General features: G+C 36.2%; 1 protein-coding gene and 1 long non-coding RNA gene across 5 annotated transcripts in view; one reads left to right on the top strand and one right to left on the bottom strand.

Annotated features, from left to right (window-relative positions):
- The window catches only part of CWC27 (CWC27 spliceosome associated cyclophilin), a 238151-nt gene that overhangs the window by 152015 nt on the left and 70112 nt on the right, over positions 1-16024 (top strand). For all 4 annotated transcript variants that reach the window (XR_004483733.2, XM_033429886.2, XM_033429887.2 and 1 more), the window contains exon 12: positions 13025-13134. Coding sequence is in view for 3 of the 4 variants with exons in the window: in XM_033429886.2 (XP_033285777.1) it covers positions 13025-13134 (110 nt within the window). In the remaining variant the exon portion in view is untranslated. The remainder of the gene's footprint in view (positions 1-13024; positions 13135-16024) is intronic.
- LOC117201672 (uncharacterized) overlaps positions 201-16024 on the bottom strand; it is a 68881-nt gene continuing 53057 nt past the window's right edge. The window contains exons 2-3 of the long non-coding RNA XR_004483734.2: positions 2501-2585; positions 201-937 (exon numbers count right to left, since the gene is read on the bottom strand). This is a non-coding gene — a long non-coding RNA (uncharacterized LOC117201672). The remainder of the gene's footprint in view (positions 938-2500; positions 2586-16024) is intronic.

Below are 16024 nucleotides of genomic sequence, written 5' to 3'. Positions count from 1 at the left end.
ACTATATTATGATACTTTCTAGAAACAACCTTATAGTTTGGGCTTTTTTCAAATAATCCCAACCAAGAATTAAAAGCATTAATTTCCTATTTACCACTCTTTTCTGGTTTATTTCTGAACATCTTAGTTGCAGTATTTTCTGTGACTTAAGGAGATGGGCTGAGTCTGCTATAGGAAAACAACATCAAAAATAAGTCCTTTGTACTTTCCCTTCTATAAAACCCATGGAGAAGTCCCTTACACTTTATTTCATATTGTGCTGAGTTGCATATGAAGCAAATATAGAAGAATAATTGTTTGTTCTTACCAGTTTGGCTGTGGTTGAAGAGAAAATGGTTGTAATATTTATTCTGCTACAGCCAAAGACTTTGCTAGTCTGTGGTATCTTGTGAAGATTCTGGGCAGACTATTGGGATAGAATCCAGTCAACTTAGTTTCTCAGAAATATTTCTCAAGATTGGCTTGCTTATTTTTCTATTATTCACACTCATTATTCTGGGTATTTTAACGGCATATCACAGTGATTAATTTACTACATTATATACTCTTTTTTAAAAAATACTTTTTATTTATTTATTTCATTTTTGGCCGTGTTGGGTCTTCGTTGCTGCGCACGGGTTTTCTCTCTCTAGTTGTGGTGAGCAGGGGCTACTCTTTGTTGTGGCACGTGGGCTTCTCACTGCGGTAGCTTCTGTTGTTGCAGAGCACGGGCTCTAGGTGCGCGGGCTTAAGTAGTTGTGGCTCGCAGGCTCTAGAGCGCAGGCTCAGTAGGTGTGACGCACGGGCTTAGTTGCTCTGCCACATGTGGGATCCTCCCGGACCAAGGCTCGAACCCGTGTCCGCTGCACTGGCAGGCAGATTCTTAACCACTGCGCCACCAGAGAAGTCCGACATTATATACTCTTAAGGCAGTAGTAATTAATACTGAGTTTACCATCTAAGAAAATAGAGACCAAGCATTTGTGAGGTCGACTCAAGCCTTTACTCCAGTGAGTGACAAAGCTGGAAACAGAATGTAGAGTTGCTAACTAAAAATATTGAACCCAGTCCATTTAATGTGCTGGCTTTCTTTTATGACTAAGCCAAAGATTTTTTAAAATTAATCAGTGAGAATGTGTCTGTAATTCTGTTCTAATCCAAAATAAGAGGGTGAGAAATTTTCCACTTCACCAAGAAAAAAGTGTAAGATTGCTTTGGTAACGATTTTAGTTTATGAAATTAATCAGACAAACAAACTGAAATAATCCTTCTTCATTAAAAGATTAATTAATGCCATTTGAAAACTTAGGCACGTTTTAAATCATTTTTTTTAATCCAGCAAATGTGTTTTTGTACCATAGAGTTTAGATACTTCAACTTTAGTTGATAAACCACCTTGATGAGTATAATATTTTGATTGTTTCCTGATCATTTTTTGGCTGTGGGTACCATATAAGAAATGTTCAGGGACATTAAGCCTAAGATAGCACCTAATGATTACAGCTCTTCATGGTTTGAGACAAAGAAGACCAGTTTTTCAGCCTACTCTGCTTTGACACACTACCATTTCCCACTCTCAATTTCTTTCTTTAAGAATCCACTTTCCTCTGAAATATCACTTCCCTTTTTTAAAAAATGTATTCATTATAATAATATTTTATCAAATGCTGGAAAACATATAGGCACTATTTTAGGCTCTAGACACAAAATGGCAAATAAAGCAGAAAAGTCCCTGCCCTCAAGAAACTCACAGCTTGGATCCAACTTTGGCACCCTTTTCAGTGACAGCTCACTGACATTCACTCATCACATAACTTTTTTTAGTTTTCAGTTTTTTCCAAAAGGATGGGTTTCCAAGTGTAAGGCCCTGGTCTTTCTAGTGGCAGCTACTTCCTTATTGTATTTAAGTGATGTATTATTGATAAAGCATTTAGAATGACTGGCACATGGAAAGCACTATTTGTATAAGTGTTAGCTACAGGTAGAAGATAGGAGTAGCAAAGCATTTTCCATCCTACCAGCATGCCAGCAGATACTGCTTATTCTTAAGCAAATTCAGAATTGTAAGTAAGCCTCATATTAAGAATGCTACCTTGAACATTCAAATATGGAAAAATACAAATTGTTCTGATAATGCATGTCACAAAAGGATTTTCCACATTTCTTCCAATTATAAGTTTTATTGGTTCTTTGAAAAGATTTAATATACAGAACTATTTTTTATTCAAACAAGTATGTTAATAAAATGAAAAATATTGTGTCTACTCTTTGCTTCTTCAAATGAGATTTAATCATTTGCAGGGAACCATAGCTATAAGTAGCTTATAGACATAAAATATGGTGCCCTGTATTCTCTGCCAAATAATACCTCCTACTTATATAACATGAATAGTTTAAAAATCCTGTCACATGCCTCATTACATTTAGTTCTGTAACAGTCCTGAGAAGTAGATTAAACAAGTATTATTGTGTCCATTTTTCAAAGAAAGAAACCAAAGTATTAAAGATATTTTGTACTCACCCTAACTTAAACAGTAGATTTGAGGAGTCAGATCTTCGGTCCAATACTCTTTCCGCTACTGTATAAAACTGCAAAGCATTGTTTCCTTTAAAAATAAAATAAAAGAAGCCACAAGCAATATGACCTGTTAGCATGAAGCCAGAATCAGCAGACTGAGGACTGGCCTACAATTCACAGCATTACCACTAAGATTGAGCAAGGTGACCCCCATCCAACTCACCCTCTAACCCCAGGTTCCAGAAGGCATATTTGGACACAGTCAACTTCAGATGAAGCATAGTTTGATTACCTTTTTTTCTACCCTCACTTCATCTCAAGATGTAGCTTGTTAGAGATATCATTAAAGATGGGGGTTGGGGAAGAAGGGGTAAAATCTGAACCAGATTATAGAACAGTCTAGGCAGGTAAAAAAAAAAAAAATCTGAGATACTGAACAGAGCCAGAAACACTGAGTATGGTCCTTTCAAATAATGCCTCATATTTTCATATTTAAATTAGAATATTCTGATAGATGTGGGAAATTTATTTTACCAGGATATTTTTCAAAGTTTCTTTCTAAAATAATTAGGGAGAAATTCCAACAAGATTTGGGGAGTCGGTTTCTTTCTTTGTCTCTCTCTCTCTCTCTCTTACTCACTTGCCTTTGCTCCATTGGTCACTGAACTTGGGAAAAGCATTGTTTTCATTGATTAAGAGAAGTATGGATGTCAGGAAACTTGGCACTGTAATTTTATTAGCTAACTTAAGCTAGTACCTTAATAAGAAAACACCCTTTAAAAAAATTCTTAGAAATGAGTTCAAGCAACACAACAATCTAGGGTAGTTCAGCACACTTCATTTCATTTTCTAAAAGGCTCACAAACACTTGTGACCCGCAAGGTATAGATTGTGGCTCCTCCTGTAACCAAAAGTAGGGTCCGGTTGTTCACCGCTCAAAAGCCAATAAAAAAGCAAGGTTGGTGGAAAGGAAAGTTTGCTTTATTTCGGATGCTGGCAACCAGGGGTGGAGGGTGCAGGGAACACCCGTCAGAGGCCGACTCCCTGCCCTACAACCAGTGGGCAAGAGCTCTTATAGGCTGAGGGAGGTGGCTACAGTCAGCTCTGACAGGCATCTTGAAATTGGTCATGGGTGGTCTGATCAGCGTCATCTTGATCGTTTGAGGTACAGTTAGTCTTCAGTTCCAGGGTCGGTTTGTTTCCAGTTCTTTGAGGCAAATTCTCGGAATTGTGACAGCTTCTGTCATGGCTACAGCCTGGTCATCATGTAGTTAACTTCTTCCACCTGATGGGGCTTTTAGTATCTGTAAGACAGCTCACAAGTTCACAGGATACGGCTCAATATTATCTGTAGCCCTTGAGAAGGAACTAAAGGCCCTTGACTTTGCTTACTGACTAAACCATTATTGTTTTGTCCTGTTTGACTGCTTTTCTTTGCTTCTGCATTTTCTCACTTCTCTGATTAAACTTATTCTTTGGCTAAAGTTCTTCCACAGACAAAAGGCAGGCTGCGGGCATGGTCATGCAGACCATAGGGCCCTGCTCCATTTCACTCCTTGCTTCCCCTAATGAAGTTCAGATTCCTTACATGATCAGATTTTTATCTTATTTTCCCTATTCCCCATTTTATTTACCCATTCTTCATTTTCACAAAACATTTTTCCTCTTCCTTGTGTGTATCCTGCACTATGTTGCTTTCATGCTTTGGTTATGTTGTCTCTTCTACCTGCTGTGGCTAAATCTTATTTCTCCCTTAAGGCCCAGTTATACTGCCACTTCCTCCACCCAACTTTCCCTCTTCTCCTCTGCATAAATTTTATAAGTACTTTATCAGGACCTCTCATATGTCATTTGCACCACCACACAGTTAAAGAGTATGTCTTATCCACTTTCCAGCCTATAAGCTCCTCCACATCAGAACTGCCTTTGTGTCCCTCACTCTCATACATAACAGTGCCCCCCTCCATAACTGTCTGCAGTATAATAGGGTAGAAAAGGCATGGGCTTTGAAGTCTGATGGCCCTGATTTCAATTCCTTGCTCTATCATTTATTAGCCATATAACCTTGGGCAAGATACTTAACATCTCTGAACCTCTGTTTCCTCATGCATAAAATGGAGACAATAATACTCCTTCTGTTGTTACAGCATTAAGTTAAGTGAGAAAGTAGGCAGAGAGTTCCTAGTATTGTATCTCAGACATGCTAGGTCTTAAAAACTGGTGATGGTGCTGGTAGTAGTGGTCGTACTTGTATTTTAGAAGCCACTTTATTGCTTCAGTTTCCTCAGTCACATAGAGAACAGGAAGAATACTCTGACATACCACACATGAGGACTATTTTGAACCAGTTTGGAAACCCTCATAATTATTTGAAGCAAAGTATCTCATGAGTTTATTACCAAATAATAGAACCCTCCTTTAAGTACTGTTAGCAAGCATGATATTCTGCAGTGTTGAATTTGCTAGGTTAACCATAGCCTTAGGTGATTTTTAGATAGCAATTCTTTCTTTCTTTAGTGTTCTCCTTGATTGGCTTCATGAAATCTTTATATCTTGAAGAATTCGGGGCTTTCTTCTTATTGCTAAAACATAGAGTATATAATTTGTAGGCTCCACACCCAGAATGACAGGACAACCTAGGGATGTTGTCAAAATGGCCATCAAACTACAAGAATTGTGGGTCACACCATATGGAGAAATACAAAGCGTGCTTTGTTGAGGGGCCTGGGGGCAACATCAATCAACCTTGTGCTGGTCTTGAAGTCCACGTGAGGGGGAATGAGGTAAAAGTGAACAGGAGCACAGACTACAGCCAACAGGTGGGAAGCTGGAGCCCCCAGAAGAGAAGCCATTCATGTCCCTCAGTACCTATTTATATATTGTAATTGTTTCTTGTGCTCATTATTAATAAGAATGGAGAAACATCTGATAAAAAGCTTATCAGAGAGTCTGTACAATTAAAAACTTCATTAGTAAAAGATAAGACAATTAAGCCTAATTTAAATCAATTTAATGTTTAGTGTTCAGAACCTGTTTTTACCAATCTAAGTTCTCTTATCTCTTAATTCATTAGATAAGTTCACTTAACTTTATTGGAGTTGATTTTTAATGTAATATATACTTTGTGGTAATTAATTTATGTGATGTTATGACTATAAGTTATTACCAACATGACTGCTATTTGAATTATAAACTCAACAAAGCAATGTATAATACTCTAAAAAAAAGGCAAAATTTTGTATTTGGAAAGGAGTGGAGCTTTCAAAACAAGTTTTTTTTTTAATTACTAATATCTTAAGGGAAAGTAACAAAAGTAAAAATTAAGAAAACTTCTAATTAGAGAACTACACCTATATTGGATATTCATGCCATTTTATAAATGGTCACAGTGTACTGTAAATGTACGGTCAGCCCTCCATATCCATGGGTTCCCCATCCACAGATTCAGCCAACCTTGGGTAGACCATATTCTGGGAAGAAAAAAATTCCAGAACGTTCCAGAAAGCAAAACTTGAATTTGCTGCACACCAGCAACTATTTACGTAGCATTTACATTGTATTAGGTATTATGAGTAATCTAGAGATGATTTAAAGGAGATGGGAGGATGTACAGGGAGGATGTACATAGGTTATATGCAAATATAAGGAACTTGAGCATCCTTGGATTTCAGTATGGGCATTGGGGGTCCTGGAACCAATTCCCCACAGATACTGAGGGACAACTGTATAGAATTTCAAAGTGATTGTTAGATTGTAATGACATATATCTGCAGTGATTATGTACTACAAAGAGAAAGTACACATAGCAGTGTATATAGAGAGGAAACAACATTGGGTTATCAAAAAATCTGGTTTCTGATATTCCCAGCTTGGCATAATCATTTAACCTCGCTAAGCCTCAGTTTTCTCATCTGTAAAATGAGCAAGTTATTACCCTCTAAGAACTTCTTAGTATTAATATTTTTGTCTTGTGATTCTGGACATATTCCTTTTGTACTAAATTTAAAACTAGATATGAACTATCATATATTCACTAGCCAGCCCTCCTGGAAGTGCCTAATGGAAAATACAACTGAAAATCAGTATTTTTATAGTTTATATTCCAAAATGGAATACAGTCTGAAAATGTGGATAAATTTACCTGTTTTATAACTTGTTACCTTCACATTTCTCAAATCAGCTAATAGAAAAACACAGAGGAAAATATTCTATATTACTTTCTTTTGAGAATTATTTTAAACTCCAAAATAACATGAAGAAATGAGGCTAGGATGAACAACAGAGAAAGAAAAATTAAAAATTTGTGTAAATGTAGACAATTCCACTTAACGTTCGGTGCTGAAGCATACTTCAGTGTTCAATGTTCAAGCATATTATTTCATGTAGTCCCTAAATTATTTAACCAGTTTTGACTAATTTTCATGAAGCTACAGAGGCTTATTTTGACCACCAGATGGAGCCAGCATTGTTTGATTTGTAGAATTAAAAATATGCTGAAAATAAAAATAGGTTAAATGAAATTAATAAATTGCAGATTTCTTACTTTAGTTCATAGTACAGAAAAAATTAAACTTTTAGCCCAGTCTTTGCCTAAACTTCTGCCTACTCTTCATAAATGTGCATATAGATACCTCCATTATATAGTTTCTTTATTGTGAATTAGTTTTTATTTGAGCAGTTTCATTGGATAGAGAAACCAGTTTTCTTCTTATTCACCTTTTAAAGATATCATCTAAACACTTTCAATTATCTTCAAAACAAAATTAGTACAGGTTCACTCAATAAATATTATGGATTATAACTATGAATATATATATGTAGGCTCTCATTTTAATGTCACAGAATATTCCCACTGTTATCATTTCTATAATGGATTTTCTTACTAAAACAAACCAAAAAACAGGCATTTTGACTGGGGTGGAGGATATGTAGTTTAGCCCCAGTAGCTCCTCAAGGAGATGAAGCCTCAATGAATGGTTACATTTATTCAATGGCTGCAATGAATGGCCGCAGCTCTTACAGGGATTCTACTCAGAAAGCTCAGTGCTCAAGGGCTTAATCAGGGATAATTGCCTTCAAGTTGACTTTTACTCCTCTCACCTCTATTTAATAAGTGTCAGAAATCATCTAATTCCTTACAACTCAACTTAATTAGGCAGCTATCTACAGAAAAAGTATTTGTACACTAGGGGACCTAACCCCCTACAAGGCCCTCAAGGAGCCATTCTATCCAGCAAGAGCTATAAGGCAGCCATGCACACTGTTGTAATTTAAGATCTAAAAATGATCACTCTGTTCATTTGTCCATTCAGCTACTATTTATTGAGTACATACTACATGCTAGGGATATACTAGTCCACAAACAGGGCACTGTCCCTGCCATTTGAGTTTATAGCCGAGGCGGGCAGTACAAAGAGGCAGCTCTGATATAACGAAGTTAGCAGCTACAAAGTGTTTAAAAATTCAAATGAGGACAATATATGATTAATTATGGAGAATCAAGAAAAGCCATAAAGAACTCTTTCTAGGAAATTATTTTCATTAACCCACTGTTTGGCAGACTGCAGTTCCCATTTATTATGGTCTGGGAGGAATTCAGGACCTTTTTTTGTTGGTAGGACCTTATTTCATCAGGACACATCCAGTATGGTGACCTGATGCCTTTTTATGTCAGATTGGAATATTTTCTTCTAAGTTTTCTTGTGTTTCAGACATGAAGAAGAAATAAGCAAGCTGGTTAATAGTCTGTACTTTAGAGCTAGACTGCATGGTTTCTTATTCTCGAGTTTATAATCCCTGAGATAAGTTATCTAACCTCTTACTGCCCTAGTTACCTTATCAGCAAAATGGGGTCAATAATATGACTTCCTCATAGGGTTGTTGGTTATGAGGATTAAGCAAGTAATTCAAGGTACTAGTATCTGGCACATAGTGAGTACTTGAAATGTTAGCTATCATGTTAGCTATTTTCAAGTCTGGTACTTTTCCTAGAATTAATTTAAGATCTGGTATGTATAAAATTTGATTAAAACATACTTTGTAGCTTCCAGAAAGTATCATGAGATACAAAGTATGATGAGATGTCAGTAGCTTTGGTATTTTTCTATATCCACTAAAGTCTGTCCCTTTTGTTTTCAAATGTTGTTTACTATTATCACTAGTAAACAACATTTACTTTTATTTATATAAAAGTTTTTATTATGGGAATTTTTCAAAAATTTCCTTGAAATAGTAGATCTAGATCTATTTAAAATCATTTATAAGTAGCTTTATTAACAGTTTGTGACACATAATAATCACTTACTAAACTTTGTTTTTAAATGAATGAATGTGCAGCTACTTGAAGCTTTTAGCTCCTTGAGCTCTGGTACTGAGACAGTAGAGGGTATAAGCCCTTTTACCTATAAAATGAGATTTGTAATAGATGGATACCATTGGTTCATTAGCTAAGTAACCAATAATTGAGTAGTCATCACTTCTTTCTGCTCAGAACAAAAAGGTTTTGTAATGAAGAGATTCAAGTGGAGCAAAGATTATGTTTCTGACTAGTTCTTAGGGAAGAGTTAGAGACATTCTTTATAACACGCAGGGGGAAAAGTGCAGTATTGAACCTTTAGCCTTACTACAGATTGTCACCAAAACTAGGAGTCAGAACATAAGTTTTAGCCCAAGTTCTGCTGCTAATCCACATGCGACACTAGCTAAGTTCTAGTGCTCTAGCAAACTGATGCTCTAGTAGTAAATTGATGGTTACAGTGTTGTTGGACATTCTTGTCACCAAACCCTTTTATATATATTTCCTAATATTATCTCAGAGGTCACTAAGATATTAAATTTTTTTTATTCTAACACTATAACATAGGTAAGCTTTAACTCCTCTCTAGGTGGCTAATATTCTACCCAAGAATCAGCAATATAATACTTACAATCAATGGCTTGATCTCTTAACTATTTTTACATATATTATGTTTATTTTACTCTTTAGATTACTTTCTAGAATGAAAAGCCTGCATCATGTATGCTTTAGATATCATTCATAGCACTTCCTAGAGTGTCAGGCATGTGGGCAACACTTACTAAATTTTATTTTCGGAACTGAAGTTTTAATTGAAGACAGTAGGGCACAGTATGGGATTTTAGTATCATAGAGACCTGGGTTCAAGTTCCAGCTTTAGTATATTCTAATTGTGGTCTTATCCTGTTTCCTAATTTGTCAGATAGGTTTATAGATACTTTCTTCATGGATAGTTAAAGAATCTTAGCATGGTACCTAACATATAGTAGGTTTTTACTAAATGTTCTTTTTTCTCCCATTCTTCATTCCTATTTATTTAGCATATATTTTATAGAAATTTCAGTTAATAACAAATAGTTGTCATACTGTATCATTATTTATGAATTATCATCCAGCATATATTGAGATTTTTAAGAAAAGCAGAAGTAGAGCACTCTGTACTTAAACTGATTTTTTTCAAACTCCTTTTATATTTTATTAGCTAGTTTTATGTGACTAAAATCATCCAGTCACTTATTCAATTTTTGTTTATCCAGGGGCATTCAAGTACATGAGAAATGAATGTGCTACTTCCTGTTCTGGCAACATGGACTGAGTTAAGACAGAACTTTCTCCTTCTACAAATATATAGAAATTCTGGATAAAATATGATCCAGCCCAATTTAAATACTTAGCTAAGCTTGAAAGAGACAGAGAGGGGGCTGGCAGGGTGAGGGAAAGTGAAAGGGGGCGGGGAGAGAGAAGGTAAGAAAGAAAAGAAAATTCCTACGTACCAGAAACAAAGGTGAGGCATAACCAGAGCATTAAGTCGGCAAGTTGACACTACAGTTGCCCAGGGGGATATTGGAACCAGACGTAGGCTCTGATAGCTAGAAGCTGAGGTTTTAATCTCACACTTGGACAGAGATATAGTCTTGGATCAAAAGAGGAAGGAACTGGGGCTTCCCTGGTGGCGCAGTGGTTCAGAGTCCACCTGCCGACGCAGGGGACATGGGTTCGTGCCCCGGTCTGGGAAGATCCCACATGCTGCGGAGCGGCTGGGCCCGTGAGCCATGGCCGCTGAGCCTGCGCATCCGGAGCCTGTGCTCCGCAACGGGAGAGGCCACAACAGTGAGAGGCCCGCGTACCACCAAAAAAAAAAAAAAAAAAAAAAAGAGGAAGGAACTAAAAAAACTATCCACCTGGTCAGGAAGGCCACAAAGAAGCATGTCATTTTTCAGAGCTATATGTGGGAGGAAAAAAAAAAGTCTATCATAAAAAATATCAAAACTCTAAAACTCTACAAGGCACAGCTATAAAGTCTGAATGTACACTGCCTATATGGTACAGGAATCCTAAGCCAGGAAATTAACTTGGGGAAAAAATGGCTGTGCACTAATGGAGCCCCTTAATTTCCTGGTAGAAACAAATGCAAAAGCTCTCTGTAGGACTCCTTACATAATCCTGGGTGCCAAGGATTCCTATGGAGCATGACGAAGATGTAGCTCTAGCTGTAGGTACACACACAGTCAAAAATTAGAAAACACATGGGGAAATAACCACTCTGGGGAGAGAGTCAGAAGACATAATAGAAGGATCTCCAAGAATAATCTGAAAGATAAAACATAACAAGTGTCTAGAATTTTAAGCTATGATTATTAAAATCAATGACTCAGTTTATATCTTAAAAACTGATTAGATACAGCTAAACAGAGAATTAGTTAACTGAAATACAGAGCTAAGGAAATTACTCAGAGTATAGTGTTAAGAAATAAAAACATGAAAAATAAATGTGCTGTGAACATTTGATCACACTATAAACAGAAGTAGTTTATACTGATGTGATATACTCAGTTAGGAAATAGAAGAGTTGACCATATTTTTCACACAGTTGAGTTTGTGCAGCAGATACCATTGCATTTGACTTTGTGTACCATGTAGAAGTGTTTGGGTTATAGTTTCCATGCAGTCCAGATGGAACCTTAGCAGGCTTAATCTTGGTATCACAGATGTATATAATGAAAGGTCAGCTGATTTCACAGCTATTCTCAAGCTGTTTGCCTATTCCTTTTGGCTAGAAATAAAAATAGGAGGAGAGGAAAAACATCCTAAAGCCAGACAATTAAAAATCTCAGAAGACTAAGAACTAGAGAAACCATTGTGAAATGATTACCACAGTCTAGCTAATTAACATATCCATCACCTTACAAAGTTACAGTTTGTGTGTGTGTGTGTGTGTGTGTGTGTGTGTCTGTGTGGTGATCAACTTTCTTAGCAAATTTTAATTATACAATACAGTATTATTAACTGTAGTTACCATGCTGTACATTAGATCTCCAGAACTTTTCTATCCCACATAATTGAATCTTTGTACCCTTTGACCAACATCAAAATCATATTAGGTAAACATAAAAAGACTACTTGTCTCTTAGTTCACACATTTTTTTTAACTAATCTCTTGAACAAAATGGCTGATTATTAATATATTACTCATTAATTATTTTCCTCAAACTAGGTAACAAAGAGGCAAGCCACAAACCAAGGCTTGAATAGAAAGATTACTGGTATTCTTGATGTCAATGGGCTCATCTTGGTTTGCCAGCCAAAGATGAGAAGAGATAGGTTTTTGTGTTTTTTTTCCTTAAGTCACAAATTTTCATTAATATATATAAATGTAACATAATGTAAAATGTTAGTACTTTTTTTTTTTTTTTTGAGGCAAACCTGTATTCCGTGAACCCAGATGTTAGCTAATCTTTGTTTGTATGGAATTACTGCAGGATCAAATCCATACATTTTTTTTTTCTAATTTCTAATTTAGTAAAAATTATTTCTATCTGCTCTAGGTAACTGTCCTGATTTTTTGTTAGATATATTTATATTTTATAATGCCATTAAATTGAAATTGTTTGTTGTTGTTATTATTTTAACTGGGGAGCAAAAGTGGCAGGTAATTGGAAAATCAACCAATATTGAAAGATTATATCTTATAAGGCAAGAGAATAATGTAAAATGGTATTGCTGAATTTTAGGAATACCTTACTTATTTTAAAAGTGAGATAGACAGGGGGAAGGGTTAGGAGGAGGGATAGTTAGGGAGTTTGGGGTTGACATGTACACACTGCTATATTTAAAATGGATAAGCAACAAGGACCTACTGTATAGCAGAACTCTGGTCAATATTATATAACAACCTAAATGGGAAAAGAATTTGAAAAAGAATAGATACATGTATATGTATAACTGAGTCACTTTGCTGTACACCTAAAACTAACACAACATTGTTAATTAACTATACTCCAATATAAAATAAAAAATAAAAAAAAATTAACTGAAGAAAAAAAGTGAGATAGGTGATTTTATAGTCAAATAAATACAGTTGAGAACAACTACAATAGTACAGTATATAATAAAGATGTTTATAAAATTGGTTGATAAATTAACATCAATCACTTTCTAATCTAGATAATCATTGTGGAGCTTCCATAGAGCCTTTTTACTATTTATCCTAAGACTATTCTATTATTCCTCAGAGGAAGAGGCTGCTCCAGATGGTGCTGTTGCAGAATACAGACGAGAAAAGCAAAAGTATGAAGCTTTGAGGAAGCAGCAGGCAAAGAAAGGAACTTCCCGTGAAGACCAGGTAACTTCACAAACCAAAATCCATACGCAGTTCATTGCCTTTTAATTGTCTTCAAGTGTTAATGGAGCCTAATTTGATTATACACAAGGGGAAACATCACCTCTTAAAAATGGAAAAGGATATATTAATATAGGGGTGAAGTGACAAGGACCTTGGCCACTTAAGCAAAGACCCAGATGATAGAGTTCTTTCCTGACATAAAGGCATAAAGCCTAAAACTTTCAGGTTTCAACCTTGTACTCCCTTATTAAACACAGGAAGGAACGTAGTAAAACCACATATTACCAGATACTCCGGTAGAACCTTTGACTAAGTGAATATTATGCGATGGGGTGATTATAAATGATGAAGGTATCTCTTCTGGATCAGCATCTCACCTGCTGCCTAGGCAGCTCCACTTGAAATTGTACAGTGCCTGTAAATAAGGCACTTTGTCCACTAGTTGACTTCTACCATAAATAATACCACAAAAGTCTGCTTACTGAAAGTCATTCCTGTATCTTTAAGTAGTAATGTAAGAGGATTGTCAGAAATCAAGAATTAAAAAAAGACAGGAAGCGAGCTCATCAATTTGGGAGTCAACACCATGCAGCACTTGGCACTTGATAAAATGAATCTCTTCAGCAGCTCTTTATGTTGAAAAGCTAGGGGGCAGACCAAAATTATTTATATTCGGTGCTGCCATATATACATGAGAATGTGCCATTTTAGGCATATAAATAAAAATAGGCAAAATAAAAGTAAATTTAAAAGCCCAAGCCTGTTTGAATAAATTAATCTAATCAGGAACTATATTATAAATGACACCTAATTACTGGTAAGGAAGATCATGCATCAGTGCCCAGTGTGAAAATAGTCATAGGGAAAATTCAACAAGAATTCAGGTATAGGAAATTGTAATTACAGAGAACTAACATGTGCAGTTTTCAAAAGAAATGGCACATCAAATGAAATTAAGAAAAAGTACTTTATTAACTTGTTTTCATGGAGTCACAAAAGTCCTCTGAATGTACTACCAAAAGATGTGAAGGATCACTCTTATTCTTGCATTCCTCTTTCTTCCCTCCTAGTAAATAATTATTAAGAATCTACCATGTCCTAATCACTGTATTTGGTGGTAAACGAGGTAGAAACATCCCTGTCTTCTCTGAGCTATCAGGAAAAAGAGGCAGTTAAGTAATACTAATAAAAGGGGTGAACATTATGACAGGTTAGATACAGGAAACTATGTCAATGTATAACAGTAGGACCTAACATGGCATAAGAATCTGGGAAGGCCTCCCTGAGAAAATGATTTGTCAGCTGAGCTTTGAGGGTTGGATAGGACATAACATGGCTAGACTAAAGGGACAGTATATGAGGAGTCTTTGACCTCTTTTGCAAAGAACTAAAAGATGTTAAGTATGACTGGAACTTAGACTAAGAAAAAGAAAGAGATGAGGCTGGAGAGGTAAGCAGGAGCCAGTTCACACAAGATATTTTTGAGCCATATTATGGAGTTGAGATTTACCCTAAGAGCAATGGGGAGCCATCGAAGGAAGGAGGTGATATGACCTCATTTGCACTATGGGAAGATCCCTCCCACCTGGCTGCAGTATGGAGAGTAGACTGGACCCGGGGCAGGACTGGCAGCACAGAGGCCATTTGAGAGACTCTTCTATGTAGATATGCATGCACAAGGTGTGCCAGGGCAGGCCCCTTCAGCACAGCTTCTTCATGCCGGGAAGGCTTGCTCTGTGCTGAAGAGCATGCTGTTAATGGTTGGCCCTTCATTCCTTCAGCAAAAGCCAGAAGACTAATTCCCCTGGAGATGCCAAACAGAAATGCCTCCATGCAGATCCTATCTTCTTCAACCTATATTGGGCCCCATTTTTTTTTGTGGTGTTAGCTTTTCTGCCTAGTGTCCTTTCTTGCCTTTCGAATGCAACTAGAGAAAGTCCAATCTTGAATATAGGAGAAATTAAGAAAGGCTGAGAGGATGTTTTTCGTTTGTCATAGTCCCAGTCCTCCTTCTTTGAGCAAATACCAATAGCACGTTAATTGGCTCTAAAAACAGACTGCCTCGCCACTTTCAACTCAAAAGAATAAAATCCAGGTCTAGCGCAGTTTTCTAGGAAGTTTTAAAATTTCATTCCACTAAGAGGTCTCCTTTGTTTTCATTTTTCTTTATGCCCTCAGAATAGACGTTTCCAAGTATGCGAAAATCCACCATCAAAAATTGATGGAGTTTGCTTTTAAGTGATAGATAGATAGATAGATAGATAGATAGATATAGAGATAGGCATGTAGAGGTATATATTTATATAATATATAGATATATACACACACAGAAACACTTAAGAAGCCTTGAAGGATATATACCAAATGTCTACAATGGTTACTTATTCTTAGTGGTGGGATAATAAATATTTTTGTTTTGCTTCTCTTTGTTTTCTAATATTTCTACAATAATCACTTTTCTTATTATAAAGCAAATACAATAAAAGTTTGTAGGTGAAAGGCTTTTTTTTTTTTTTCATTTTAACATCTTTATTGGAGTATAATTGCTTTACAATGGTATGTTAGTTTCAGCTTCACAACAAAATGAATCAGTTATATATATACATATGTTCCCATATCTCTTCCCGCTTGCGTCTCCCTCCGTCCCACCCTCCCTATCCCACCCCTCCAGGCGGTCACAAAGCACCGAGCTGATCTCCCTGTGCTATGCAGCTGCTTCCCACTAGCTATCTACCTTACGTTTGGTAATGTATATATGTCCATGCCTCTCTCGGTGAAAGGCTTTTTTAATGAATAATGTTTTAAAACAAAGGATGTTTTCTTTATCTGTTAACATTGTTTGAAGAGCTTAGTCCTATAATTGCTACTCTAGAAACAGATAAAATATCTA

This window comes from Orcinus orca, chromosome 3 (assembly GCF_937001465.1).
Source record: "Orcinus orca chromosome 3, mOrcOrc1.1, whole genome shotgun sequence".
Classification (NCBI taxonomy): Eukaryota; Metazoa; Chordata; class Mammalia; order Artiodactyla; family Delphinidae; genus Orcinus; species Orcinus orca.
Note: the sequence above shows the minus strand (reverse complement) of the source record. Positions and strands in the feature narration are given on the sequence as shown.